Raw genomic sequence first — 27,906 nt, 5'->3', positions numbered from 1 at the left:
AAAAACATATATTTGCACGAACTTTTAAATCATTCATAATCACGAATATGCTATCACTGAATATCGTGTATGAATACCCGGAGTTCAAATTGTTTTGTCCTGATTGTCCACGATCTCTAATTTAGTGATGTATAGTGTTAGTTACTAATGATTACTTAACGGACAAGTTGGCTCACGTACGTGTACTTGTCATCAACTTAGAAAACGTTGGTAAACATACGATACAGAAATCCACACCTTTTTCTTGAAGCTTAATATAAAAAACCTTCTAAAATATCTAAAAAAAAATAAATATAAGCTTTCAAAATATTGATAAAAAGAAAAGAAATAACGTTTTAAACAAAAGGGATGACCGTTATGAATTACGTCATGTCTGCTTGCATGGTGATTCTTGTCTAACCATTGAGTATTTATGTTATGTCCAAGTTACTAGATAAGTTAAATTTGTTGCCTATATATACAATCTTACATCATTTTGGTCACCTTCTTTATGCGGTTGTGAAACATTACCGAGCTTGAATGAAGTATATTGACTAAAGTTACCCGTGGAATCCAACACCACAGCTGAAGGGTGGAGCAATGACAAACCCTAGTGTGGCGTAATATCACTACTTGGTAATATATATTCTATATTCTATTGTGGAGCTGGGAAGGGAAAGTCATTGTCCGTCGTACGACCATAAACAATATTTTATTAGTTTGACTTCTATCAAAGAAGCCATCCAATAACTTTGGGCATGACCAGGCATTTTCCATGAAACATAATGTCACTGATGTCGCCCTATAAACTGGGATGGTTAAGGAAGATAAAATTTCATCACACAGCAGCGTTTGCGTTAAAGGCCAGGAAAGCTCTTAACTGAACGGCAGGCTCCCATATTAATATTTACGTGGTTAAAGTAAATGATTGATGCTGCGAAATGCAGTAAATGATAAACGTGGTTGCATCAAAATCAGCTGATGTTGTGTTGTAATATTTATTTGAATGTCTGTGCGCAGATTGTAATATAATATACCTTTTCATGTAAGGTTGTTAGAGGTAGATCTTTAAATCTCCGACAGGTGTCCTATGTCACATGATACGAATGAATACCATATTGTAAAAAAATGTTGTACAAATTGTCAAAAGGGAAAGGATATATAAACTAAACCGTATACATGGTTGTGGAGAATCATCAGTTTAGTTCTTGTGTCGAGGATCACGGTTTAAGAAATACAAAAACATTTACAACAGTGTTTATTAAGTTTAGTATATACGTATTATGGGATACCCCGGTGTAAAATACCTATTTAAACTTCCGTTTGCAATATCTCAATTTCCCGTCGATAATGTTGCGCTTTCTATCTTGGAAAAAAGGAATAATATATGACCATGTTAGTGGAGACCGGGTATTAAATATAAATATGGAGGTACGTTGACGTTCTTGTGGCGATAACAGGTTCCCTTTGAGTCGTATTTAAGGTTGTCCTGCTAACACCGAAGAACCATATTTCTATAAAAAGCGGATTGCTTGACAACCTGTATATGTTCTAGTGTTATATTTAAATAAGAAACTTATATTATTTTTTACAATATTCGTTTGTTTAAAAAAGTAGTGTAGGGGAAGATGGGACACCTTTTTATTCTATTTACTCGTCCCATTTGGTAGTAAACAAAGAACATTTAAATAATTATTAAACCGTATCTTTACGACTCCAATAGACCGTTATTATTTGTTTAAAACACCATCAGGTGTTTGGATTTTGAGTGTTAAAGGTGTCCCATCTTCCCCCACTCTATTATACCTAACACTTTTTGTCCGGGCAAGTTTGTTTTAAGTTATGTTTGTTTTTAAAACAATTGCTTTATTTTACTTGCTATAAAGTTAAATGTTAACATGTCATCGTTGGAATATACAGAAGCTCCACTGGCATGGTGGTCAAAACGTAAGTAACAATATATTGTTCCGTCTGGACTGTTCCTTATATACAGCACGTCGCTACAGAGTTTTTTGTTTCACTCATCAGTGAGAGAAGGAGAAGAGAAGAAGAGGAGAGGAGGAATTCGTTTCTAGCGTGATTTTTTCCCTACTAGTGAGAGGTTCAGACCGTGTAGAACTTTCTTAAAGGATTCGTGCGTTCAGGGAATGTAGATGTTTAGAAAAGTCTAGATAGAATAAAAAATAAAATAAGAAAAAGTTGTCTTGTCACCTTCCCCTAGCGGCCTAACCCATATACTCAGCACTGGCAGCAAGTGGTATACTTAATCTAACTCAAGGAAAAAGGGAAAGGTAAATACAATTGGGCGCGCTAGAGAGTTTCCCCCGCAGTTATAAGGTTTAGGTTGAAGTCATGTAAAACTTGTCTAAAGGCTTATGCGTTCAGGGATCGTAGATATTAAGAAAAGCTAAAAAGAATAAAAAAAAGGTGCAATTCTTCACTAGCACCGAAAAAATGGAATAGAGACAAGTTGTCTTAGGTTTTGCTTCTGTAAAGATGTGATTTGGTAAAAGATAACATAGTTACTACAAGTAGTAGTATAAGGAACCAGAAGTTTAGAGATTTTATAATTAGCCTACTATTGCTGTAAGTGCTGATTCGTTTTGTTGGAGAAATAGTTTAGTGCTTGTCGAGTTATAAACAGATTTGCACCAAGCTAAAGATATATAAGTCTAAGGTTTATTGAATTAATTATTTGTACTTTAATATTCACAACTAGGTAAATGCCTGTATGTTTGTGTTGTTTGGTTAAGACCCCCAAAGCTGGTTTACAATTTCCAGATTATTTTATTTATCTCTTTAAAAACCACAGATCATGTCATTTAACGAACGAAGGGAAGCAACACGATATAATGTCTGCCATTTAAGCCAGTCTAAACTAAGGCTGAGGGCGTACAAAAGAAGAACTGAGTAATCTATTAACCAACAATTTATTTAAATACCTAGTTAACCAAGTAGCAATGTGAATTTAATTTAAAAACAGATCCGCTGACGCTACAAAATGGCGGCAGTTGGCACGAAAACGATGTCAACAACAACAATAGCCGACATAAACCTGATTTTTGTCAGATTCAACATCTTCCAGCACCTACGTGGGCTGAGAATGAGATAAAATATACGACTCCAAGTACGTATGGGATTACTACGTATTTAACGATTCTGCTTTCATCATTAAGTTTAAATAAACGCAATTCCCTATCTGAATGTGTATGTTCAGAGGATGCGAAAATCCACTTTTTTGTTTTAAATATAATAAGGTGGGGAAAGATGGGACACCTTTAGCACATAATATCAAACTATCCTGACCGTGTTTTAAACAATTAACAACGGTCTATCGGAGTCGTGAGGATATAGTTTCGTAATTATTTGAATGTTCTTTGTTAACTACTAAATGGGTCGGGAAAATCGAGTTAAAAGGTGTCCCATCTTCCCCCACACTACTGTATAATGTAAAACTTAAGCTTCAAATCATTGCGACATTATGCCAGCTTATAAGAGACTAACTGTATTACTGAAATATATAAACAGATAACAGGAGGAAAGTTGACGACAACAATGATGAAGGATATTTCAGTAACAATGTGAGCCCCTTGAGCATACCTGATGGAGAAATAGTAAAACCCGTTGATTTACCCAGATTGAAAGAATACCAAGGTAACGAAGGTAAATAAATATGGTAAAACGTAAAAATTAACAACGTGTTAACTACTGTACCGGTGTCGGGTAAAATTTGGTCCGACCTTACTGTACGCGTAGTAGCATTGGCTCGCATGGCCAAAACTACCCGGACCGATTTTTACTCTAATTGTTTTACTGTGGTATTAATACGAAAAGCGATTCTGTAAATACTTTTAGTAAACATAAGAATAACCTATTTGTTTACGATTTTGGATTTTTATCATATATAATTTTAAAGGAAATGAATGGAAAATTTCCGGAGGTTTATTGCTTCGTCACTGGACCCGAGACGAGCCCGAGACGTGTAACCAGGTTAGTGTAGTTATATAGTATGATGGGGGAAGATGGGACACCTTTTTATTTTATTTTTTGTCCTATTTGTTAATAAAATTGTTTAAAAACACGATCAGAATATTTTTATAAATATATTTGTTTAAGTATATAGATAAAAGTCTGACTTGTATTTCTATTAACAAGCATCACAATTAGATCCTTTAAACTTACGCATTTTCACTGATGTGGAATAAAACCCCCAAATTGTTTTATTTTAAAATGTTCAATTCATATTGTTTGAATTTAACAATAACTGCAACAACCTGATTTTAGCAGATCAAAGATTTTTCAAAAGTTGAAAATTATATATGATATATAATATATAATTTTTATATATCATACAATTTTATTAACAAATAGGAGGTTTTATTCCACATCAGAATAAAACCTCCACATTTTACCCGACAAATAGATCTTTCAAACTTACGCCTGCACATTTTACCCGACAAGTTAGATCTTTCAAACTTACGCCTGTGGGATTTTAACCCTTAAATTGTTTTATTTATTATTTTTTTTATAATAATCGAATTCAATCCAACAGCAGCATATAGCGTTTGAATTTAAATTCGCTTTATAACAAATTCACAATAACTTTTAATATGTAAACTGCATAATTTTTTAATTATTATGTTAAACAACCAGCTTGGTTTAATAATAATTAAACGAAAGATCTGTCGTTTCAGTTAAAAAAACTTGTCCGCGATTATGCCGGTCTAAGAAGTTGTAACCTCATCATATCACTATTCGCCGCTTATTCTCAAGGTAACTTTTTAAGGGCTAAATCCAGAGTCTCATGTTGGCCCGTTTTGCAGTACGGCCTCACCCATACAACATAATTAGCAACCATGCGCAATTAGCTTGTTACGTAACTGATATGCCTTCCACACAATAAATATCGATAGAATTGTCAAAGGAATTTTTAACAAATAAATAACAAGATATTCGGCATCTATATATTTTAATGAAAAAAATTGCCTTATTAAACAAAGGAATGGATTATTGAACACGTTATTGAACACGTTAGTGGTCATATAGATCCTTTTTCGTCGAACAGTTGTTCTTGGCTTTGTTGTTGTTGTTGCTGATAGGGTGATTATTTTCCGCACTTATCCTAATTCTAGCATTTTTCTTTAATCTCTTGATTGAAATCAAATCGTAATATATATTTATAATTTTTAGACTGAATTTTCAGATTTAAAACCGCACGATGAGCGATTAATTAACGATTACTTTCCTCATGCACTTTACATAGCGGAAACACTGTCTGGAGTTTGGCGAGGAACGACGTGTTATATAAGATAAGAAATCCACACAACGATTCACGACTCAATCAAACTATTAGCATTTAAGTGGGGACGCATTAAATGCACTATTCTTATACCGTATTATCATTAATCGTAATTGAAACATTATTTTTAATTCAACATCATATGATTAATATTAACTTCTAACATTACCTAATTACTGCGTGATTACGGTTTGTCAAAATTCATGAAAACAAACGTTTTTAAGCGACGACAACGTTAACTAGTGTAAGTTTACAATAAACACATGGTACAGGAGTTGTTCAAAGCGTATTTACACATATTCTTTACCAATCACTCAATCCGCATGCGTCATAAGTTTCATTGGTTATAATACATGTATAAATACATTCTGCCTACTGCTCCACAGTCACCAATGGCGACTAGAACCCGTTTTGTTGGTTACTTCAGATTTGTTTTTGATCGAGCCCAGTCGACCGTTGTAGTAATATAGCGGGGTGGGGGTAGATGGGACACCTTTTCATTTTGTTTTCTCTTTTCATTTGGTAGTAACCAAAGAACATTTAATGAATTATAAAACCGTATCTTCACGACTTCTACAGACCGTTGTTAATTGTTTAAAACACGAACAGGCTATTTGGATAATATGTGTTAAAGGTGTCCCATTTCCCCCGACTCTACTATCTTATGCTAATTAGTTTAAAACGTGTTCATTCATTAGATCTGTGATCTCTTGTTTTTTAAATAATTTTTTTTTATTCTAATTTTAACGCAGTTAAGCGGTCAATGGAACCATCCCTTAAAGCAGAACTTCGGGGTTATATTTTAGGCCAAAGTTATAATTACTAATTGCCACAACAAAACGTACAGTCTCGTTTATTTTTAAAAATATTTTGTATATAGTAGGGTGGGGGAAGATGGGACGCCTATTAACTCTATTTTCTCACCCCATTTGGTAGTAAACAAAGAACATTCAAACAATTATAAAACCCTCACGACTCCCATAGACCGTTGTTAATTGTTTTAAACACGGTCAGGATATTTGGTTATTATGTGTGCTAAAACTGTACCGTCTTCTCCCACCCTACCATATTAAAATGATATAATGAGACACACTATCAGTGACGAAACAATAATGGGCGATTCCGATTGGTTCAATACTTCGTTACGTAGCTTGGTGCGAAAGTTAAAATCATTTGACTTAAATTAAAGTAGCGCTACAACAGACCATGTTATAAACAATATTTAACTGAAAGTAATTTAGTCATTCAGACTATATGGTTTAGTTGATTATACGTTTATATAATGAAACAAACACCCTGATACTTAACACGGCAAGCCTATATTACGTGGAAACGATTACTGCAAATTAAATAAATGATTGTAACTTATTTATTCCGCTCGGCCGAAAAACGACAATGGTTATATCACGGGTGTTCTGTTTCATACACCTTGTGCTCGCTTACGAGTTTAGCAAGATTACTGAACGGATACTGACGTATCAACGAATAATTTTACTCGATAAAGACAACACGATCTAAATACTCAACATACGCGATTCATTTCAAAGTTAGTAGGACCAGACATCTTCTAGTTGGGCTGAGGGATACCTGCAAAACATATAATCATTGCAATCTAACAATAAACTGATGGTATGTGCAAACCAAGACATGTGCCAATGTTTTCAAAGTAGTTTAACAGAACCTTCTGTATAAACCAAAAATAAAATGTTTTTTTACACTTGGGGTACTTTGCATTAAAACTAATATTTGCAACCTAAAAATGTAATTTCTATTTTGCTCTCTTGTTGCTAAGATATGGAGATGCTAATCAGTCTACTTTTTATTTATTTACTGGGGTACTGTTTGAATTTGGTAGACAAACGTCATTACGATTTACGAATTCCTTTTTTTGGCTGCAAAATAACCCCCTTTTTTGTGTAGTGCAGTTATAACTAGTTTGCTTATAATGACATCAGTTTTGATTCCTATTCAATTGGATTTAGACTTGGATCCTGAGAACCAACCAAGCACAGAGAAGCCAGAAAGTATAAAAGAAGCAATTGTAAAGAAGTTACGTGAAACCGGCGTTCTACATGAAGAATATGTGACGTTTGGGCTTTCAAAGCACTACGACAAAATTAAAACGTTAATTGAATGTTTGCATTATGTTGATGGTGCATTAGTGGGGCAGGGGGATGGTTATATAGCGTCCCATGATGCAGCGTTGAATGAAATATTTAAAGACGCGCGGGGGGTGTTGAAAAGCTTTGAAAAGCCGCCAAAAGTGGATCAAATGTTGGTTGCAGTTTATGGTGTAAGTTGCATGAAGTATGAAGACTTCAAGCATTGGTTGAAAAGTATTCGAGGAAAACAACACATCGTATCGGAAGCTCTTCATACAGCGTGCTTCCTTCTTAACCCAGAGTATGACGGGTTTTCAGCTACATTTTCACGTCTCCCTAATTCTGCATGGAGAGACATGATGATCAAGAAAAGAGAATTGATGAAACAATTTCTCTCTTATTTGTTGCCACGTACGTAATGCATTTGTGTAATGAACATATTATTATCTTCTTGTAGGTTTTAATTGTTTAATTTTCTTTATCAGTTGAATCAAAATCACCGGTAAAATTTTATGAATTCATTCGCCAACTTTCTATTGAGTTGGGTGCATCAGATATTGAAGAAAAAGCAAATAAAAGATTGGCCAACCAAATCACTACAAAGGAAGAACAAGGAAAACTACATTGCTTGCAACAGGTAGTTTCGTTAAACAGCGAATACAGATATTTAACAACCAGTTTCTTCTGCAGACAATGCATTACAAAGACTCAGATACTGAGAATGACGGCAGTATTTACGACAGGTATTTATAAATAATATGATTTTAAAATATCTATGTTAATTATGACAACACAACAGACCCCGGGACCCCCCCGGACAACGCAGCGTTTACATTCCACCGGGTGATGCTGCGATGGAATCTTACAGACTCAGCACTTTCATGAAATATCCACAAGATACTCCAGTAAACCCACGACATCTGGCAGCTGCTGGCTTCCATTATACTGGCTACAAGGACAGGGTCAAGTGCTTCTGGTAAATTAATATAATGACACTATTAACATAAACAAAGTTAGATTTCTGAAGCAAAACCTGCAATATCCACCAATGTACTTTTTAATACAAGTTATTGAAATTAAAAACTGGTTTTAATAAATGTTTGTCATTGTGTAAAGTAAACCATTTGCGCCACAAGTAAACCAACAAAGATATTTCCGAGCGTATTATTGCGATTATCGGAATATTGTTTTCCCAGCGGGTGAATTCCCATCAGGGATTTACCTCCTATTGAGTAAAATTTGGAAAACCCCAAAGTTGAAACTTTTAGTTTATCGCAAAATTGTTTCTAGCATCCTCCATGCAGCCATGTTCCGCCGCCAAAGTCTAAATGTCAATATTTTACTTTGAACCGTCGTTAACTTTATAAAAAGTTCCAACCTTCTCGTTGTGCTTCATGTTGTTTGAACTGTCGAGTCGATTCGCTTTATTTCAGTTGAATTCAAATAATAGTTTGTTGAAAAAACAAATACGCCTCGCCAAATAGCCTAGTCTTTTGTTCGCTACTCGCTCCAAAAACTTTCGTTCTGGTGGAATACTCCAAAATAAAACACATGATCCGCGACACCAACCTTGGATTTGTTTAAATTTAAACAAGCCAACTTTTGAATATCAACATGGGTGCTACTCGCCATAAACATTCTCGATTTAGGGGAATACCGTAAAATTTGTTCGCACGACCCGTGTCCTTTTTCTTTCATTCTCTTTCAAGGACACGGCGCTTGGCAACGCAGTTTGATGTTGTCTCTCAATATTGGAGGTTAAAAAGGAAATGTCATATTGAATAGTTTGTTACTTTACATTTTTTTTAATCATTCGACTTGTATTGTTTAAAATTATTTGCCCTCCTACCATTTCAACGTAACTCAACATTGCTGTCTCCCTTGCCTTTTTCTCTTGGTTTTGTTGTGCGCAAGTATTTATACAGTTGGTTGAGTTACACTGAAATGTTTTGTTCGATTTGCGACTCTTTGGTAACCAACCTTGCGTGTTTCATTGAGTTACAATGCAAGAAATCTTTCGTTCCCACCTTTTCGTTTTAGTTTATGTTAGTATCAACTAGTGATGGTCTTATGGTTTTTTCCCTTGAATTATTTCAGTAATTGTGTTACTACACAGACTATCCACTATATCCTTACATAGTGTTTCGTGCTTCAGTGGTAGGCGGGAATTTTGCTTTGTAACTTTCCCATGAGTCATATGTTCTACAAATCATCAACCATTATTGCATCACTGTGGTGAAACTTTGTAGTTTTAAAACACTTCATCATATTACAAGATATTCAGATCATAGTTAACAAAGAATATCGTATTTTTCACACTTAATAATATTCACAAGGCACATAGTAGTATAATTTGTACAACACTGTATTTTAACAGTTGCGGACTTTGCGTTGAAAGCTGGTGTGTTGGTGATGATGTTAAGTCTCCGCGTTGGCACAGAAGTAATTGTGAGTTCATACTTGGACAAGATTGTGGAAATCAACCGATTGGTAAAATATTTCTTATTGATTATCATTAGCTGCATAGATCACATGGTTTGGTTACAGGTGGTTTGTTCGGCAACTTTATGCGACCATCTGGTTCAACTGGGGCAGGAGGGGATTTATTCCGAGACTTTGGCAGGGTATGTCACTTGGTATTGAAGCTTATTTATCATTTTAACATAACCTTCACTTGTAGCAGGGCTCACAAAATATCTCGGTGCAACAAACGGCACGCCCTGTGCCTGCTGGTATGATAATGAAGAGTGGGCCAAGTGAGTTTAGATTCACTTTTGTGATTCTTACGTTTCTAACATTATATTCCACCAGACCAAAGTACGCCGATGCAAACAGCACGTGTTGTGGAACCAACAAGACCAGCGTCGCAATACCAGGTTTTATACATACTTTGGTAGATAATACCACGTTTTATACATACTTTGGTATATCAGCCTAATAATTAATGCAATATTCCCGCAGAGAGTTGAGCTTGCCACCATAGCTTCTCCATATCATGAACAACTTGTTAGAAGTCTTGATTTACGCAAAGAATCCGACAGATTGTGAGTTTCACTTCAAAGTTACTTTGACTTTAAACTTTCATTCTTTTTTTCAGTAAAACGTATGAGAACTGGCCTGCACAGAATCGAACAGTGTACGCAAGTGATTTGGCTCGTTCAGGCTTTTTTTACCTCGGTAATTTGGATCGAGTCCAGTGTTTCTCATGTGGAGGAGTGTTGCGCAACTGGAATTATGGGGATAATATTACAGCTGAACACAGGAGACACTTCCCTCATTGCAGGTTTGTTGTTGATCCATGAATATGGATGATGACATGATGACACTTAACCCAGCAATAAATAAAATGAATTGACAAATTGTTGTAACAGGATGGTGCAAGGAACAGAAACAAGGAACGTAGCATCAGCTGTTCCCCCCCCACAACCCATCCCTCCTCGTGGACCAGGAATCCAAGAACCTCCGGATCCCAATGAGACTGAAATGGTGAGATCTTCGTTGATCACTTTATCGCATTATTATGGATAGCAGTGTACAACCCTGTTGTGACTTCTTAGCAAAAAAAACAGTGTACCAAACAGCAAATGTTCTACGGGGTGGGTTCTTTACTAACCAGTTTATGTAACAGCGGGACTTGATGAATATGTTCCGATGCCAATACCCTGTAAGTCCTTACATGAGAAACGAGGAAAGCAGGTTTGAAACTTTTGATCATCGTTGGCCAGCAAGTAATGTTCGTGCATCACCAAGACAAATAGCAAAAGCTGGATTCTTTTTCCTTGGTGAGTTGTTATGTTACAAGTATAAGGTTAATATTCAAAGCAAATATATTCAGGTGACCGAGATCGTGTGAAGTGCTGGTATTGTAACGGAGGTTTACAGAACTGGGATCCAGATGATGAACCGTGGACTGAACACGCGAAGTGGTTTCCAACGTGAGTTAATAAACTTACAGAATGTAGTTTTATTGGAATTAAACTTTAAATATTACCCTGTTGAAATTTCTGCTACAGGGCCTATTAAACTTTTAAAAGACTAGAGAGAATAGCAAGTAACAAATAACAGCAGTGAACAAGTGTACCGATATAAAACTTTTATGGTTAAATGTTTTAAACATAAACCATACTGTATAGTATAAACTTAACAACCAGTTTTAATATTTGCTGTAAGGATAATTAAAGTAGATGGTAAACATTGTATCAACTATCAAACATAGCAAGGAATGTATTGGATAGAGATGCAGTGTAATATGGTAAACACAAGTTGGAAGAATTCTTGATATTATTACGTCACATTGTGCTTCAAGCAACTCTCAATATTAAGAGCCATATTCTGTACCGAGCACAGCTACAGTACAGTAGACATAGAGAGGTAGTGGGAAAATATAAGGGGATTCCCCGTTTTTGTAGCACATACATACTTTTGTTGAGCATAACAAAATATCTCTGGCCAATCGTAATTCAATTAGAGGCACTTCTTTGCCTCTCATTGTGTATAAGAATATAACAACCAAGGGATCCTTCCATCAACCTAATGTATTGTTATCAACTTGTCAATGTTTGTTCAAGATGACCAATATTTGTAGTGCAAGGCCCTGCCTATGGTTCGAATTGTGTGAATATAAATAAACTGTTTGAACAACCATTCACAAATTGCATACGTGTTAACTTGTAAGCGAGCACGAGGTGTATGAAACAGAACACCCGAGTTATAATGACTGTCGTGGCCCCAGCATGCAAGGATAAATAAGTTGGCTATATGGTAATTCGTAAGCCGGCACGAGGTGTATTAACATTAAAACGACTGTGTCCCCGTATCTGTTAATAAACAAGTCTGTTGAACATTGTAACCAAAAATCCACCAGATGCGAATTCTTGTTGCAACGAAAAGGACCAGACTTTGTTCACCGAATGGTTTCTCTTTATCCCAACTTACCCCGCCCAATACTTCGGGGTCCGTTTGACGTTCCCCCACGTGTGCCGGGGGCAAACCAGCGCGCCCAATCACCCCCACCCCCGATTATTGACCACAAGGTAACTTATTCAATGTCTTAATGGAAATTGGAACACATACCACCACTGTGGTAAAGCATTGGAGATGTCAATAAAACTTACAAATGTTCATTCGGTGCTATGGCAAAGTAACAGAAAGATATACTTGTATTTTGGTACAAGGGTTAGATGCTAAACATTGGAGCTGGTATAAAACTTAAAATTGTTAGTCCAGTGCTATGGCATGGTAGTTAAGTGCTTGCCTCCAGGCTAAAGGATAACTATTTAAGACTCAAAGCTGCTTGAGTTTTACAAATTGTCAGCCATACAGAAAAATATTCAAAACAATCCAAAAAAAATACCAACTCCCTTACAAGCCAAGATATCTTTATTTAGGCCATGATTTGTCCATTACCTTAATAATATGACTAACACAATACCCACACAGGCTGAGGTAGCAAAACAACAGGAACAAGTCAACAAATTCATGCTTGGTGATTTAGTGAAGTCAGCCACTGAGATGGGATTTGAAACTTCTGTTATACGACGTGTAGTGACAAGGTTAGTGGAAATTACAATGTGTTTCAATTGTGTGTGTTACAACGTATATAGATTGATAGTATGAGGTGTATAAATACACCGTGTGTATGTGTAAGTGTGCTATCTCGGACCTAAAGCCATGATTTCTGATTTAATGGCTTATCCTTTAGTGAAGTGTTACGTTTTTTTTAAATGTTGCGCCACTCTTTCAATTGTTAAGTGAACTATGTGTGTTGTGTTCATTTCCTTTTGAACCATTGTCCTTCCCACAATATACAATGAACACTAAGTACAACAACCTCTAACAGTTAGTTGCAACAACGGAAATACCCAACTAACCTCTATCTTTCACTAGAATGTTATCACCACAGTTCCTACTACTTATAAATGAATACAGAACTAAATATTAGTTACAAGGCTGTAACACCAATATAATATTGTTTTTGTACAAGTTTTGCTTAGATTGTGGTATAGAATTGAAATTTACAAAACAATAATAACATATAGGTGTAAAACCTTGGGCTTACGTTTCACCATAATACAAAATGATAACAAGTAGCCGACGAACTTAAATAGAGTTGCGCCATCTGTTGCAACGATTACTTTAAATTATTTATAGCTGTAAGGTAACATTATACACACACTCTAAATAGATGAACAAGTATGTATATGCCTTGTGTTCGAAGCTAATAGACAGATACAGATAGATAGAGCTATCCATGTATTTGCCACACCTTATATTCGCAACCCTTACACAGCTTCTCCCACATTTACAACATTTTCACTTCCTGGTTTGATCAGCCGTATATATACGGAAGTTTCAATTACATCACAATATCAATACAGGGCATTGGTTCTGTGGAAAACCGAAACTGGTTTCCAAACCAATAGTTCGGGGTTTGAGACATTTTAAATAGAGACATCTGGCAGGCAGAGCCTTTATAATAAATATAGCTGTGTAAATACACCATGTGTCTGATGTATAAGAAGACACCCATGTTATATGAGTTGTATAAACACAGCAATATTACCAACAGGCGACTTACTTCGGGAGGCAACTTGTACACGTCAGTTGCTGATTTGGTTGATGACATCACAGCTAATGAGAATGAGCCGAACAGTGACGATGATGATGAAACAAACGCTTCTCAACCATCACAAACAACCACTGTTAAAACACCAGGTGATTATGATGTTATCAATGTAACATTTGTGTTAAGGTATATTCCTGATCAATCTGTGTAATGGAAAAGTGGTTAGGCACTTTCATCATAACTGAAAGATTTGATGCTGCTACCATTGTGGGCGTATGTGTCCTTGGACAAAACATTAACGGCAATTGCTTTAACCCGTGGTCACTAAAGGGTCAGTTAAAACTTTAAATTGTCAGCTATGCGGAAAAACAATCACCCACAAAGTTACATACGTCGTAACTCGTAAGAGAACACGAGGTGTATGAAACAGAACACCCGTGTTATAACAACTGTTATTGCCCCGTCATGCGAGGATAAACGAGTTTTATTCAACAACAATTATTAATTAGTATTCATTGTAAACAGGAACAAATGAAATGGAGACCGGTCAAACAGAAACAGCAACTGGAGGAGGTAATTATGACATCATAGTTATCTTTATTGCATCATAGAAAGCTTGCATTTGTTTCAATTAGATATTAATTTGACATTAATTTGCTGAGCATGATAGAAATCTGACGCACATGATGTGTTTATGTTGCTGTGTGTTGTGGGGTATTTGGGGGGTGGGGGATTTTTTTGGGAGGTGGGGACTTTTTGGGGGGTGGGGAATTTTGGGGGGGGGGAATTTTGGAGGGGCATTTTTTGGGGTGAGATTTCTTTTTACTGCAATTTCAATGTTTTTAACATCATTTTGATTTGATTTTAACTATTGTGTTATTAATGAATGTTGTTGCAATCAGAACAGTTTATTAATTTAATCAAAAGTTCAGACAGATTAACACGCGAGCAATTATACCAGGCAGGATTGCAACATATTTAATATCGTAATAACCATTTTATCGTGATATGATCAGTTGTCACTAATAAATAATAAAGATGTTTCTTAATTACGTTTCTTTGGTGGTAAAAGTTCTTGCCTTGGGTTTGGATTTCCTGATAAAACATCTCATTCATTGAATGACCAACCGTAACAATTGTAAGTAATTGTTAACACAATGCTGATTGTTACACTGCATTGCACACACATTCAACACTAGATATAGTACTGTGATGTAATAGACTGTAGTTATGATGTAATAAAGCTTATTCAATTAGTATTGAAGCAGTAGCAAATTATCTTAATATCCTATTAGTTTGTTTCTAAGCTCTTTGACCGACATTTCATTAAGTTTTTTCAGAAATAAAGTTGGAATTAAAAGTTTAAGAATCATTACCAATATTGTTTGGTGGTGGCTTAGGTGTTAATATATACAATTAATATTTATTATCTAAATGTTCCTACTATTTATCTTTATTGTTCATTATGATTTACAGAAAGGACCAATGAATCAATGGAGACAGAGATAAGCATTCCACCAGGTTCGGAAACTAAGTACAAATGTAACTTATATATCCCGGCCTTGTGGGGTTTTACAGTCGTAATAACACGAAAGTTCTGTTTCATACACTTCGTGCCCGCTTAGAAGTTACCATTTATGTAACTTGTTTATCCTCGCATGGCAGGGCAACGACAATCGTTATAACACAGGTGTTTTGTTTCATACACCTCGTGCCCGTTTACAAGTTACCACGTATGTAACTTATTTATCCTCGCGTGGCGGGGCAACGACAGTCCTCATAATTTTATCCTGTCTCTTGTTTGTTTCAGATGTAACTCCCTCAATGGAGGCAAGGATAAGAGAATTACAAGAAGAAAGAAAATGCAAAATATGTTTGGATAAAGTTGCCGACATCGTGTTTGTGCCGTGCGGTCATCTGTGCACTTGTACAGAGTGCGCTGAAGCGTTACGCAAATGTCCGATTTGTCGTAGCAAGATTGAGAGAGGAATTAAAACTTATATGTCTTAAGATATCGCATTTATGCAGCAGCTTGAAGGGAAGAGTTGTGTTGTGAATGCAACGTGTTTGCCATGATGTTATCTATGTTCTGTCAATTCTTCGCATGTTCTTCTTCATTATAAAGATTTTATTTTCCATCTTCTCTTCAGTGAAGTTTCTGTTGAAAGAAACATTTCTTTTTTTTTCGATTATTTGAACGGGTAAGTACAACCATTGATTTAGTAATTGATACTCATGATCGTCATGAGGAGATTTCGTGTTGGAATGGATTATGTGCTTCAGCGCTCCTGTGAAAGAATTGAAGAAAAAGATTACATGATTAACCTGAAGAACATTCATCATATGATGAAACCTGAACAATATGATCAGATGATAAACATTACATGACACAGATCACATGATGGAATCACGAAACTTGTTGCTCATCATCACAAACTTTATTTCTCTTCATCCAACTAAGTTTGCGAAAAAAATCTTTAAGTTTGGATTATTGTTTCGTTTATTAAAACTTTTAATTTAAAATAATTTTCTTTAAAATGGTTTAAACTATATTCTCGTAAACTTAACTTTCTGAGTTTGCAAGTTACAACCAACAATTTAAGTTACAACTAACAATTTTTGTGTAAACTAATTCCTGTGTTTATTATTCACTAATTACTTTGTCTAACCAGTTGTATACCCCCAATTTTCCCATGTTTTGTCCATAGTCAACCACGTTCATATATACGCTTGTATTAAATATATACTATAATTGGATCCATAGATATCCCATCTCGGGAATGTACATTACATCTACCCAGACCTTATATCAAATATTTAACAACATTTTATGCGACAGTGAATATTTGAGGTAGGCATTAAATGAATCCTAAAACCTCAACTCACGTAGTCACTAAGATTGGTCCGTTTGTAGATTTCGGGTGCGCCTAAAGTTTTTTCGGCTAAATTGAAAATAACTTTGTAGTCGTATTCAAAAACTATGGACGTTTTAATGCTTCGTGAAAATGGGGGTTGAATTTTTGTTTTCATTTGTCATCTTAATATTGATTGCTTCATAAAATGTTTACATTCTGTTTGCAACACTTCTACAACCTGTTTAATTTTCCACTGACTTGCTGATCGATGTAAATAATAATTCATGTCACAGTAGTTTGAATCTTATGTTATTTGTGTCGTAACAATTGTTTATTTTGATGTTCATCGTTATTTCTTCAAACATTATGTTTGACATTGAACCATCAACTGTTTATTACGACCCCATATCTTATTATGCTCGTATCAGTAACATATGATTGTTTACCATATGTGAACCTTGAACAATGTTCAAAGGCAAATATTGTAGTATGTTGTCGCCCCTATATCTGTCGCCCCTATATCTGCTTTTCATAACGAACGTTTGTATCTTTAACTTCTGTACAGTTTCACATTAATTTGTTGAACTTGCAGACTGGAAAGGGTTGTAACTTGCAGACTGGAAAGGGTTGGGCTGCATAAATGCGATATCTATGTTGGCTGGTAACATTTTGGTTACCAGCAAGCATTGTACATAGTGTGTAATAGTAGTAGTAGCTTGGTGTGACAATGCTCAAATTCAAACTTAAAAATATTTTCAATTGAATTTTAATTATATGATCGTATACTCGGATAAATTGCTTAATAAAACAACCAAGTTTAGCATGACATGTTGAATTATTTGTAGCTTGGATGGTTGCGGACATCATGGGTTGACAATGCATATGTAACATTAGGAGTGAAGTATTAGGAATACAGCAAAGCTACTTACTAGGCAGTGTCTTACACCTCATGCTCACTGTCGAGTTATAACATGAGTGTCTTCTTTTGCACCAGACACACATGGTGTATTCATACACCTCATGCCCACTGTCGAGTTATAACATGAGTGTCTTCTTATGCACCAGACACACATGGTGTATTCATACACCTCATGTCCACTGTCCAGTTATAACATGAGTGTCTTCTTATACACCAGACACACATAGAGTATTCATACACCTCATGCTCACTGTCAAGTTATAACATAAGTGCTTTCTTATATATGATAACACATGTTGTATTACAGGAAGATGTAGCATAGATATTGCCAATTTTATTGATTTAGTTGGAAATATAATGAATTTACTTTTCATGAATTTCATAAATTAATTATTAATGATTTTGTTACAAACCATGATTATAAAAATTAAAAATAATAATTCGTAAACTTGATTGAAAAGGTAACGCTGGATGTAGCGCCTGTCAAATGACATCATAGAAGGGATTATGACATCATAATCACTCTTTCTTCCTCCCAATAAATGTATCCATGCTTGTGTTTATCCCACAAGCTTCACCCATCACATACATAGCTTTAGATGGAAGGAAACTAAAGGAACATCAAGTTTGGTTAAACTGGACTCTGTGGAGTGTTTGGACACATCATGGTGGGTTTAGGGGGTTGAGTTGAGATATAGCTTCTGTTTATAATTACATATACCATAACCCGTAAAAGCATGTACTGTCGTTGCCCTGACACATGGGGGCAAGTAGAACTAGTTTTGGGTGTTGAAGTCATGGTCTAAATCTGGCTTAAATTGTAGGACCTCTGACAGGGAAGTCACCCATATAGAATATAACACATACCCTTTCAAAGCATACATGACGTATGAGAATCCTGGAAGCAACAACATTCGTTTGTTTTTCAATATCGCATCAACCATTCGATTCACAGCATATTCAGGTTTCAATATCGGGAGAATTCTGTTGGAAGTTGGAAGGATATCATATTACTTGGAGTTATTAAAACATAAGAATAATGAAGTTTCGTAATCGTTTGTTAACTACAGCAGAAAAATTGGACGTATCTAATTGCATTTTCAAGAAGCAAATGGTGTTTTAACATGACATGAGTGTTACAGTAGGTTTGTCATGTTACACCAGAAACACATGGTGTAATTATACATATACACCTCATGCTCACTGCCAAGCTACACCAGCCACTCACGGAGTAGAAACCCCTTTAAACATTCCAGTATCGATGTAATAGGGGCAAACCACGGTCACGTGAATTCCATCTTTTCTTTGTTGCCACAACTCAAGATCCAAAGCTTCAGACAATCCAACTGCTGCAAACTTACTGTTGGAAAAAAGATTTTTAAAGTAAAACACGTTAATAGGTTAGTGAATAAATAAATATTTTCACAACTAGTTTTATGAAGTGTCAACAAAACAATAACCTTGAATTGATACCCCACCAAGGGCATTAATAAGAGCAAATTTGTAATTTGACCGACACTTTACACTTCACAGTCTAACTAAGTACACAAACCCTTTAGTATTTTAGATAGCTTTAATAGGTTTGAATAATTACACAAACCCCCACCTAGCACAATAGTCGAGCAACGCAGGCAACCCAAACACACCAGCTCCACTAGCGATTGTTACGATGTGACCACAATTCTTCTCCAACATTGAAGGAAGGAACGCCTTGATTGTCTGGTAAGACAACCACAGTAAGTTTGTTGGTTGTTTATCTTTATCAGTGGGTAAGATACATAAGGAAACAGCAAGCATAAATGTTATCCATGGTTGTTATTTCAAAGCTAAAAGCAATATATGCTACCACTTAGAGTCTCGAGCCCACTGAGGTAGTTTAAATATTAAGGTCTTCAGTGAAACACACCTGAGACCTAGGATGTAGGTATATTACTAGGTCTATTATCCCAACACCCAGGGTGCTACCATATTTACCCAGAAATGAGCCACCGCATTAACATCCATGGTTTTGATCATAAGTTTATCGGGACAATCCATCAACCTCTTCCCAGTAACAATACCAGCATTGTTGATCAAGATGTCGACGTCGCCAACATTGGACTTTACCTGCAATACATAGTGGTTGTGTGTGGGGTATGGGGTGGTGTATATACTGTATTACTGGCTGGCCTGGCTGCATAATGGAACGCGCTTATATTCCAGACTGGAATAGATTATAATACCCTATGTTAATAGTCTAGGTGTGAAACATAATAAAAACAAGTAATAATGCAACAAATAAAGTTGTAACACTGGATGTGGTCGAATTATAATATCGCTAGTTTCCAGATAGGCATGGTACAGGCGCAAAACATACACCATAAAAACATAGAAACATCATATGAAATAAATGCAACATTATTTTAACAATGTCGCCCCAAGTTCCAGTAAAAATTCAAAAACGTGAGGCCTGTGTAGAGCACATGGTGACAGCACGTCTAGTCGTCTAGTTTCCTTAAATTTATATTTACTGGTTTTTAGCTCAACTGTCACTGACAGGAAGTAATTAATCAAATATAATACTGAATGGTGTCATGTTTTTAAAATATCATTTCTTTGAATTAACTGCGAGACGAGCTCTACATGACTGATACATATTGTACAACAACTTTTTATACATAGAAACATTTTTAACAATTATACCCAATGTAGTTTCATGTACATTTCTTGGAAACAAATCTAACTTATTGGATGTAATGATCAGTAACCACTAACCATTTACCATTATATTACAGAACTCAGAAAGGCCTACCCACCATACCATCTAGGGTTTGGCACTAATGGTTTCTTACATGATAAGGAAACATTATCAGCGTAACAAGTCACCTTATCTGCAACATCATATATCTGTTCCCTATCACTCAGGTCACATTTGTAGCAATGATATTTCACTTTCATGTTCAAATCCTCCAACTTTTTCTTTGTCTCACCCAAACCAACGATTGAAATATCAACGCCCACAATCGTGCAACCCAACTTTGCGAACTCAACCGATAACCTTTGACCTGGAATATAAATGAATGTAACTTATTTATCCTTGCGTTGTTACAACACAGGTGTTCTGTTTCAAACACCTGGTACCCACTTACAAGTTACCACGTATGTAACTCATTTACTCTTGCATATTGTTTTTTATATGAAATTAGTTCTATAGTATAGCATAGGAAACTTCATTGATTAATTTGGTGAATGCAATATACTTTTTACTTTGGTTTATTTAATGTAATTTATTTATCCTTTTGTTGTTATAACACAAACCCGCTTACGAGCTAACACGTATGTAATTTTTTGGGGGAAGAATTTACGCGTATGATATATTATAAAATATATTAATACTAACATTCAGCTACCTCCCTGCCCAGACTATTTTCAACAGTTTATGCACAAACGCACCACTAATGTTACACTATGGTATTAAGCACATTATCATCAACATACCGATTCCACTCCCAGCCCCCGTTATCAATACAGTTTGCCCACGAACAACTTTTCGGCCGGTGGGAACAAAAAACATCACGATTGCTTCAAGACAATAATACAAAGACACCAATAATGCCCAAAGTAAGTTGCCCACATCTTGAAAGTTCATGTTGCTATGATAATGTGTTGGCCCTATACTACAGCACTGCGTGGATACAACACATTTCGTACTTTGTGAATCAAAAATATAGATAACTTTCTTAGGTTCATAAGTAAGTACTTTGCTAAGTTATAACTTTGTATTAATCGACTTACACTAGTGTTTTAGGCATAATAGTATATTGCAAACGTTTTCCTACAACCTTATTTAAACAGACTGTTGGTATCTCCCTTATTTAAACTCATACCTAAAAGCTGAACACTCTCCGTTACAATAGAACACGTAAAACATATTCTTTATAATATTCAACATAAAAACATGTTTTTTTGCAACAACACAAATCGTACATATTTACTAATTTATAATGCGGTATAAGCCAACATTGTAACATTACCAACACCGTACCTACACCTAAAGGCAACGCAAACACTACTGTGAACTTTGTTCTTATGCTTTAACGATAAACAAACATAATGTTTGCATTACTCCGCGTGTGTTTGCAAAATGACACAAAATTCAATTTCAAACCAGCGCGGGTTCTTTTTTCTCGCGTTCTCTTTTTCGCCTTCTTTTTAAAAAGTATAAATGAGAGTCTCTCGAATATCGAGCGAAGGAGAGAATGCAAGAAAAAGGCAGCGACAAAGTATCTTCACATGCATAAATTATACATGTTTGTATGGAAACTATAGAAGCCATTATTTTGCTTTTAACTAGTAAACAACTGTTGTAGTAAATTGTAGTAGCTAGTAGATGAGGTACAATACCCTAAATTTCACCTAGATGTAGCTTTTAGTTATTCTATAATGCATAGCGGGCTATACTGTTCTAAAGCAGCCATACATTTTAAATTTGTAAAATTGCAGACAATTTTGTAAACCAGTTTAATAAAAATACAAAGAAATGTAATTTTGGATTTGGATAATAAAGTCTAGAATGTCGTTACCACCGCGATGGCTTCATTGCCCAAGAAAAGGAAATTTGGTTGCTGGGTTATTCCTGCCATTCAAGACACCACTTGGCCCAAAATATAACAAAGATGTCCCAGAAGAATGCAGGTTTAGTGACGTGTATAAACTCTAAGCTATAGGATTTTAGAATTTACCATAAAAATCGTAGTTTATTTTGTTAAAAAGGTATAGAATTCTTGTAAGATTATTCTGAGCAACGTTACCCTGATGGCTGATGGCCTCTCAATACATTGCATACAAAATGTCCGTTAATAATTTGTATGCACTACACAGCATTAATTTTATACAGAAAAGCAGTTTTAAAATTATTTTATAATCCACAGGTTCAACCCTGATATGTTGTTCATGTACCTCACCAGTTTGAAAGTTACGATGTCGGTTACAATTGATCTCACCAACACAGACAGGTGACTAGGGTGTAATACATAATGTCTTAGTGGTTGGGGTGCATGCCTGTTGCAAAGAGTTTGCAGGTTCGATACCGCTACCATTGTGGGTGTTTTTATCCCTAATAAAATAAATGGGGTATTTTGTAACTGCACAAAGTGTACGAAACAGAATACCTGTGGTATACAACTGTTATTGCCCCACCATGCAAAAATATAATAAAAATAATTAATATACGATCACTTTTATAGATTCTACAACAAGAATGTTTTCAAAGACAAAGGGATTATCCACCAAAAGATTTCATGTCGAGGGTAAATGTTGTTTTTATGTTACTATGGGTGTAAACGGCCCATCTGGGTCCAGTACCCTTGGTGGGTAGCAGTACATCAATTGATCACTAACAAAAATCTTTCAGTCATGGTGAATCTCCAGACGAACAAACAACTCGACTATTTGTTGATTTCTGCGAAAATATGTTAAAGAAACACCCACAAACAATTATTGGTGTTCATTGCACGCATGGATATAATCGAACGGGGTTTCTTATATGTGCTTACCTGGTTGAGAAACTGGATTGGAGGTTTGGGATTATTAGTTTTAATGTACATGAATATTATTTATCTAATCAAATACGATAACGTAGACCAAATTAATTTAACAACGAAGAGAAGGGAATTAGCAACAAAACAACAGTTGTCGTTTTTAACAGGCTATGGTTAAAAACTACCAAAGAAAAAGTCTAAAATAATATTACAATTTTGCAATGTAAACAATGAACATGTATGTTATCTAATTCTAAATCTTATTTATTATGACACAGCATCGAAGCCGCTTACTCAGCGTTTTCTGAGGCTCGCCCCCCTGGAATATTGAAAGCTCATTATATTGAGGAGTTGTTTGAAAGATACGGCTCAAAGGACGACGCCCCCGGCCCACCCCCTTTGCCACCATGGCACACAGAGTCAGACGACACAGAAGGTTTGGAGTTATTTGATTTTTTGTGGCAGTCATAGAAACAATACATTTAGTGCTTTGCAATGTATTTTACCCCACTCAGGGTGCTACAACCCTTTAGTGACCACTTGGTTGGAGCAATTACCAAAGTGTCTTGCCCAAGCACACATACGTCTATCAGTATCAAACATAGATTATTTTGTTACATCAGTAATAATTCACTGTTACACCAATGTAGAATGTAACAGAAGTAATTTGTGATGTTGTTTAATATTGGGTGGTTAGCATTAGCCACCCACAACACACATGTGTGTATGGATAATTATAACAAGCATATGATACGTATACTATACATATACAGGTATGGATGATGATGGGATAGCTTACGGGGAAGGAAGAAGTCAAAACAATGAACGAAAAGTTAATGTGAGTATTTTCTGTAGTCTGCATATATATTTCTTGTGTTGGAGTAATGGGGTCTAGATGGTAGCACCCTGGGTGTTGGGTCTAGAAGGTAGCACACTGGGTGTTGTGGTAATGGGGTCTAGATGGTAACACCCTGGGTGTTGGGGTAATAGACCTACATCCTAGGCCTCAGGTGTGTTTCACTGAAGACCTCACCCTTATAGAACAAGCTTACTAATATCCCATATATAATTATCTTTGTTTATTATTGCAGGTGAAAGTAAAAACGTTCATTGAAGGTTTAGCAATATCTGGTGTGGAACAAGTTTCCACACAACCAACATTAAGTCAAGTACAACGTATTGTACAAGACATGTGTGGATGGAAAAAGTAAGCGAATCTAATTTTCTGCCAAACCTATTTTTGTAGGAATATGTTCAGCTTTTTATTTTCATTTGTTTTGTTTTATATTTTCTTCTATTTATAGTTTTTTATTGCGTATATAACGTTGGGGTAATCAACCAACTCTGGCCTAAATCCGAGACTCCATGGCGTACCTCACTATAGAGCCTCATCCATATAAAATTTAATACATCAATCATTATTATACAACACTACATATTATGACATCACAACTCCCCTTTATGACATCAGGAAAGGTTTCCCTGGTGCACAACCCGTCTCAATGACAGTAACCAACCTCCAGCTTCTTGCTAAGAAATCCTTCATGGTCAGTTGGAAAGCTGATGGAGCTCGGTACCTCATGCTTATCAATGGGAAGGACCAGGTGTTTATGTTGGATCGAGATAATGCTGTGTTTAGGGTGAGTGACAGCTGGGGTGAGGGTTTGATGATAAGATTGAAGGGTATAGAATGTATTTTGAATTTCCAATAAATCTTTTTAATCTATTAAAAAAACACTCATTAGAAAGATTCCAAAAAATATTTATCTCATAATTCGTTGGGCTTGAGTGTAGTCTGTTACAAACCTGACTGTTATTTGGTTACGTAGATCGTTCAACTTCATGACTATATCAGGGTTAGATATGCAGAATTTATCAGTCACATCATATGTTATACTATGACATCATATGTTATACTATGACATCATATGTTATACTATGACATCATATGTTATACTATGACATCATACTGTAACAGATTCTCCACCTTGACTTTCCACATCGTAAAGACTTAAACACGTCACTTAGAGACACCCTGGTTGACGGGGAAATGATAATTGATGTTGTTGACGGGAATAAAGTGCCGAGGTTCCTTATTTATGACATCATAAAGTTCTCTGTGAGTTTATTAAATAAACTAATTAGTGATTTTTTTAAAATTTGAATGCGTTAAATGAAGGACCCATAGCTCCACAATGGTGGCATCCAGCCTCAAACTCACATCCTCTGGTTTAGAGGCAGGCACGGTACCCACTATGCATTGGGGCCATGTGTATCCTATGAATAAAGGCTGTTTGACATTTGCATGCGTTCTGTAGATTCTTATCAAATAGTTGTTTCACGATGGCAGGGACAACCGGTGGGGGATTGTGACTTCCGTCGTCGCCTTCAATGCATTGATAAAGAAATCATTGGACCACGTCACGACAAGATGCGACGAGGTTTGATTGACAAGCGACTCGAACCTTTCAGTGTGCGGAAGAAGGAGTTTTGGGAGGTGCAGACTTCGAGGGAACTACTGGATGGAAAGTAGGTAGGGTGGGGTTAAAGTGGGTTAGGGTGGTTTACACAGGTTAACATGTTTGTGTTAAAGTAGGTAGGGTGGCTGGGAGTGTTAAAGTGGGTAGGGTTAGTATACAAACTAACCTGTGTAAACACTGGTAATTAACCATATAAACCTCCCAGGTTCAGCAGCATGGTATCGCATGAAGTTGATGGTTTAATATTCCAACCTGCCTCAGCGAATCCTATTGATGTAAGTTGAGTGTTTCGTGTTTGTTGTTATTCTATATGGGTGAAGTCCTACAGTGAGGCATGCCATGGGAGCTGGGATGTAGTCCAGAGTTGACCTATTAGCACAGGTGCACAACATTGTGTGTGTCTAATTGTAAACAAACTTATTAAATTGCTAAACATTTACCTTAAACAGTAGTACATACCAGTAGTACATACATAAACAGTAGTACATACTTACTTTAACACCCTGTATTAAACTTTAACCATCCCATGCAGAGGTACGTGGCTGGCAGGAATGATGAGATATTAAAATGGAAACCATCGTCGCACAACAGTGTGGACTTCAGGTTGAAGATTCAATCGGTCACAGGTGTTGGTTTGGTGCCGACGTTACAAGGGTTGTTGTACGTGGGGCAACTTGATACACCCTTCTCGCAAATGAAGGTGAGGTGGTTGGTCTGTTTTGTATGGGTGAGGTTTTTCTTAGAGGAGGCCAGAGTTGGCCCATTGCCCCTACATTGTATTCTATATGGGTAATAACGTAAGGTTACAACTTAATGTAACTTTCCCGCAAATGAAGGTGGGTTGTTTAAGCTTGTGTGTGCTTTGAACCTGGGACCCTTTGTTTATGTTTGCTCTGTTCTATTCTAAGTAGGTTACAGTTGTCCCATTACCCAACACCCAGGATGCTGATGTAGGTTGTTTATGTCAACAGTGTGACTTGTCCTGGAACCCCCTGTCCTTGTATTGCGGGACTTTATTTATGGTTGCTACTCCCATATCTACCGTAGTGTGTGGATAACCATACATGGCTTTCCATTGCAGGTCAACAAAGAGTTGAAACAATACAACAACAAGATAATAGAATGCACATACGCCAACGATTCATGGAAGTTCATGCGAGAACGAACCGATAAAAGTTTCCCCAACTCCTACAATACTGCCATTGGTGAGTATTACTTAACAACATTAATGTATGGATGGAACTTATTTCCTACCATGGTGGGGCAACGACAGTTGTTAAAACACGGGTGTTCTGTTTCATACACCCTATATCCGCTTACGAGTTACCACGTATATTACTTTGTAGTTTGTTTCTGTATGGTTGATAATTTAGACAACCCATTAGTGACCACTGTGTTGGAGCAACTGCTGTTAAGTGTCTTGCCCAAAGATACTTACACAATGGTAGAAGCATCAAGCTTTGAACCCGTAAATAGGTGAAAGTTCTTAACAATCACACCAATGTAATAATTATATACTTCACACAGGTGTTTGTGATTCAATAAAGCATCCAGTAACAAAGGAAATGTTGTTCAACATGATCAACCATCATGCTTACAATGTTCAACATCACCAAGGTATTAATAATGCTAAAAGCTGTCTGGGTGTTGTGGTAAATCGGACCTTTCACAAGCCCCCCTCCTATATAGAAAACACAAAACTACACCCTGTGTGCAAATATGAACCTCATGATTTAATTTACAGCCAACCACTTTTATTGCAGCTCAGCATATTATAAATCTAAAGTTCACTTCTATCAGAGTGACCTAAGACAACTTGAATAACATTTAAATGCCTGTTGAAAGGCCATATGCAACACATTAATAAATTGGCTTTCTTAATCTACATCTTCTCCCCCAGGATCATCGAACCACCATCCACCCCCCGCATCCAGGAAGAGGACGAGGACCGGGGAACCGGTGATGCCTCCTCCAGCGGGATTCCCTCCGAGGAAATAACATCAAAAAATTGCAAATTAAAAAAATATTCAAAATTTTTTATCCTCGAAACTCAAATCCTTTTTTGTGCGAAGTTCGAAATCTTATTTGCGCGTCAATTTTTTTTCTTTGTTTTAATAAAAAGAAACTTCTTTTGAGATTCTGTTTCTATTTGGCTTGCATAGGTAAAATGGGAAAGTCACTGAAACTG

General features: G+C 36.1%; 4 protein-coding genes across 9 annotated transcripts; 3 read left to right on the top strand and 1 right to left on the bottom strand.

The window, feature by feature from the left end:
* The first annotated feature begins 1,469 nt into the window (after positions 1-1,469).
* LOC149727387 (uncharacterized) lies at positions 1,470-4,006 on the top strand. The gene is made up of 4 exons (XM_089890335.1): positions 1,470-1,926; positions 2,963-3,106; positions 3,508-3,642; positions 3,896-4,006. Exons 1-4 carry the CDS (start codon positions 1,878-1,880, stop codon positions 3,985-3,987), a joined length of 420 nt encoding a protein of 139 aa, XP_089746461.1. The 5' UTR covers positions 1,470-1,877; the 3' UTR covers positions 3,988-4,006.
* A 3,149-nt stretch (positions 4,007-7,155) lies between these two features.
* LOC149727386 (E3 ubiquitin-protein ligase XIAP-like) lies at positions 7,156-17,626 on the top strand. Of its 5 annotated transcripts, XR_016386247.1 has the most exons (20): positions 7,156-7,791; positions 7,866-8,017; positions 8,071-8,123; positions 8,180-8,356; positions 9,758-9,870; positions 9,928-10,004; positions 10,061-10,136; positions 10,192-10,256; positions 10,342-10,424; positions 10,478-10,663; positions 10,752-10,866; positions 11,009-11,162; positions 11,216-11,315; positions 12,245-12,413; positions 12,820-12,932; positions 13,949-14,094; positions 14,471-14,518; positions 15,018-15,083; positions 15,422-15,466; positions 15,756-15,781. XR_016386247.1 is itself a non-coding variant. In XM_089890320.1 (19 exons), the coding sequence occupies exons 1-19, from the start codon at positions 7,224-7,226 to the stop codon at positions 15,953-15,955; spliced, it is 2,637 nt and encodes an 878-aa protein (XP_089746446.1). In that variant the 5' UTR covers positions 7,159-7,223; the 3' UTR covers positions 15,956-17,626. The 5 variants fall into 5 exon arrangements, 4 of the variants coding, with proteins under 4 accessions (XP_089746447.1, XP_089746449.1, XP_089746446.1 ...); XM_089890320.1 differs by lacking the exon at positions 15,018-15,083 and having other exon boundaries at positions 7,159-7,791; positions 10,064-10,136; positions 15,756-17,626; XM_089890319.1 differs by lacking the exon at positions 15,018-15,083 and having other exon boundaries at positions 7,159-7,791; positions 15,756-17,626.
* LOC149727385 (epidermal retinol dehydrogenase 2-like) lies at positions 17,402-21,431 on the bottom strand. Its single transcript, XM_089890331.1, has 7 exons — positions 21,197-21,431; positions 20,585-20,763; positions 19,694-19,825; positions 19,326-19,438; positions 18,948-19,079; positions 18,587-18,703; positions 17,402-18,329 (listed from the first exon to the last, which is right to left on the bottom strand). Exons 1-7 carry the CDS (start codon positions 21,345-21,347, stop codon positions 18,239-18,241), a joined length of 915 nt encoding a protein of 304 aa, XP_089746457.1. The 5' UTR covers positions 21,348-21,431; the 3' UTR covers positions 17,402-18,238.
* Positions 21,432-22,171: 740 nt separating this feature from the next.
* Positions 22,172-27,853, top strand: LOC149727384 (mRNA-capping enzyme-like). Of its 2 annotated transcripts, XM_089890326.1 has the most exons (15): positions 22,174-22,393; positions 22,630-22,713; positions 22,945-23,007; positions 23,112-23,276; positions 23,517-23,674; positions 24,012-24,076; positions 24,330-24,445; positions 24,710-24,878; positions 25,217-25,357; positions 25,589-25,767; positions 25,924-25,993; positions 26,251-26,418; positions 26,800-26,923; positions 27,246-27,335; positions 27,619-27,853. In XM_089890326.1, exons 1-15 carry the CDS (start codon positions 22,272-22,274, stop codon positions 27,714-27,716), a joined length of 1,812 nt encoding a protein of 603 aa, XP_089746452.1. In that variant the 5' UTR covers positions 22,174-22,271; the 3' UTR covers positions 27,717-27,853. The 2 variants fall into 2 exon arrangements, with proteins under 2 accessions (XP_089746453.1, XP_089746452.1); XM_089890327.1 differs by lacking the exon at positions 25,217-25,357 and having other exon boundaries at positions 22,172-22,393.
* The last annotated feature ends 53 nt before the right edge of the window (positions 27,854-27,906 follow it).

Source organism: Ciona robusta, chromosome 12 (assembly GCF_009617815.1).
Source record: "Ciona robusta chromosome 12, ASM961781v2".
NCBI lineage: Eukaryota > Metazoa > Chordata > Ascidiacea > Phlebobranchia > Cionidae > Ciona > Ciona robusta.
Note: the sequence above shows the minus strand (reverse complement) of the source record. Positions and strands in the feature narration are given on the sequence as shown.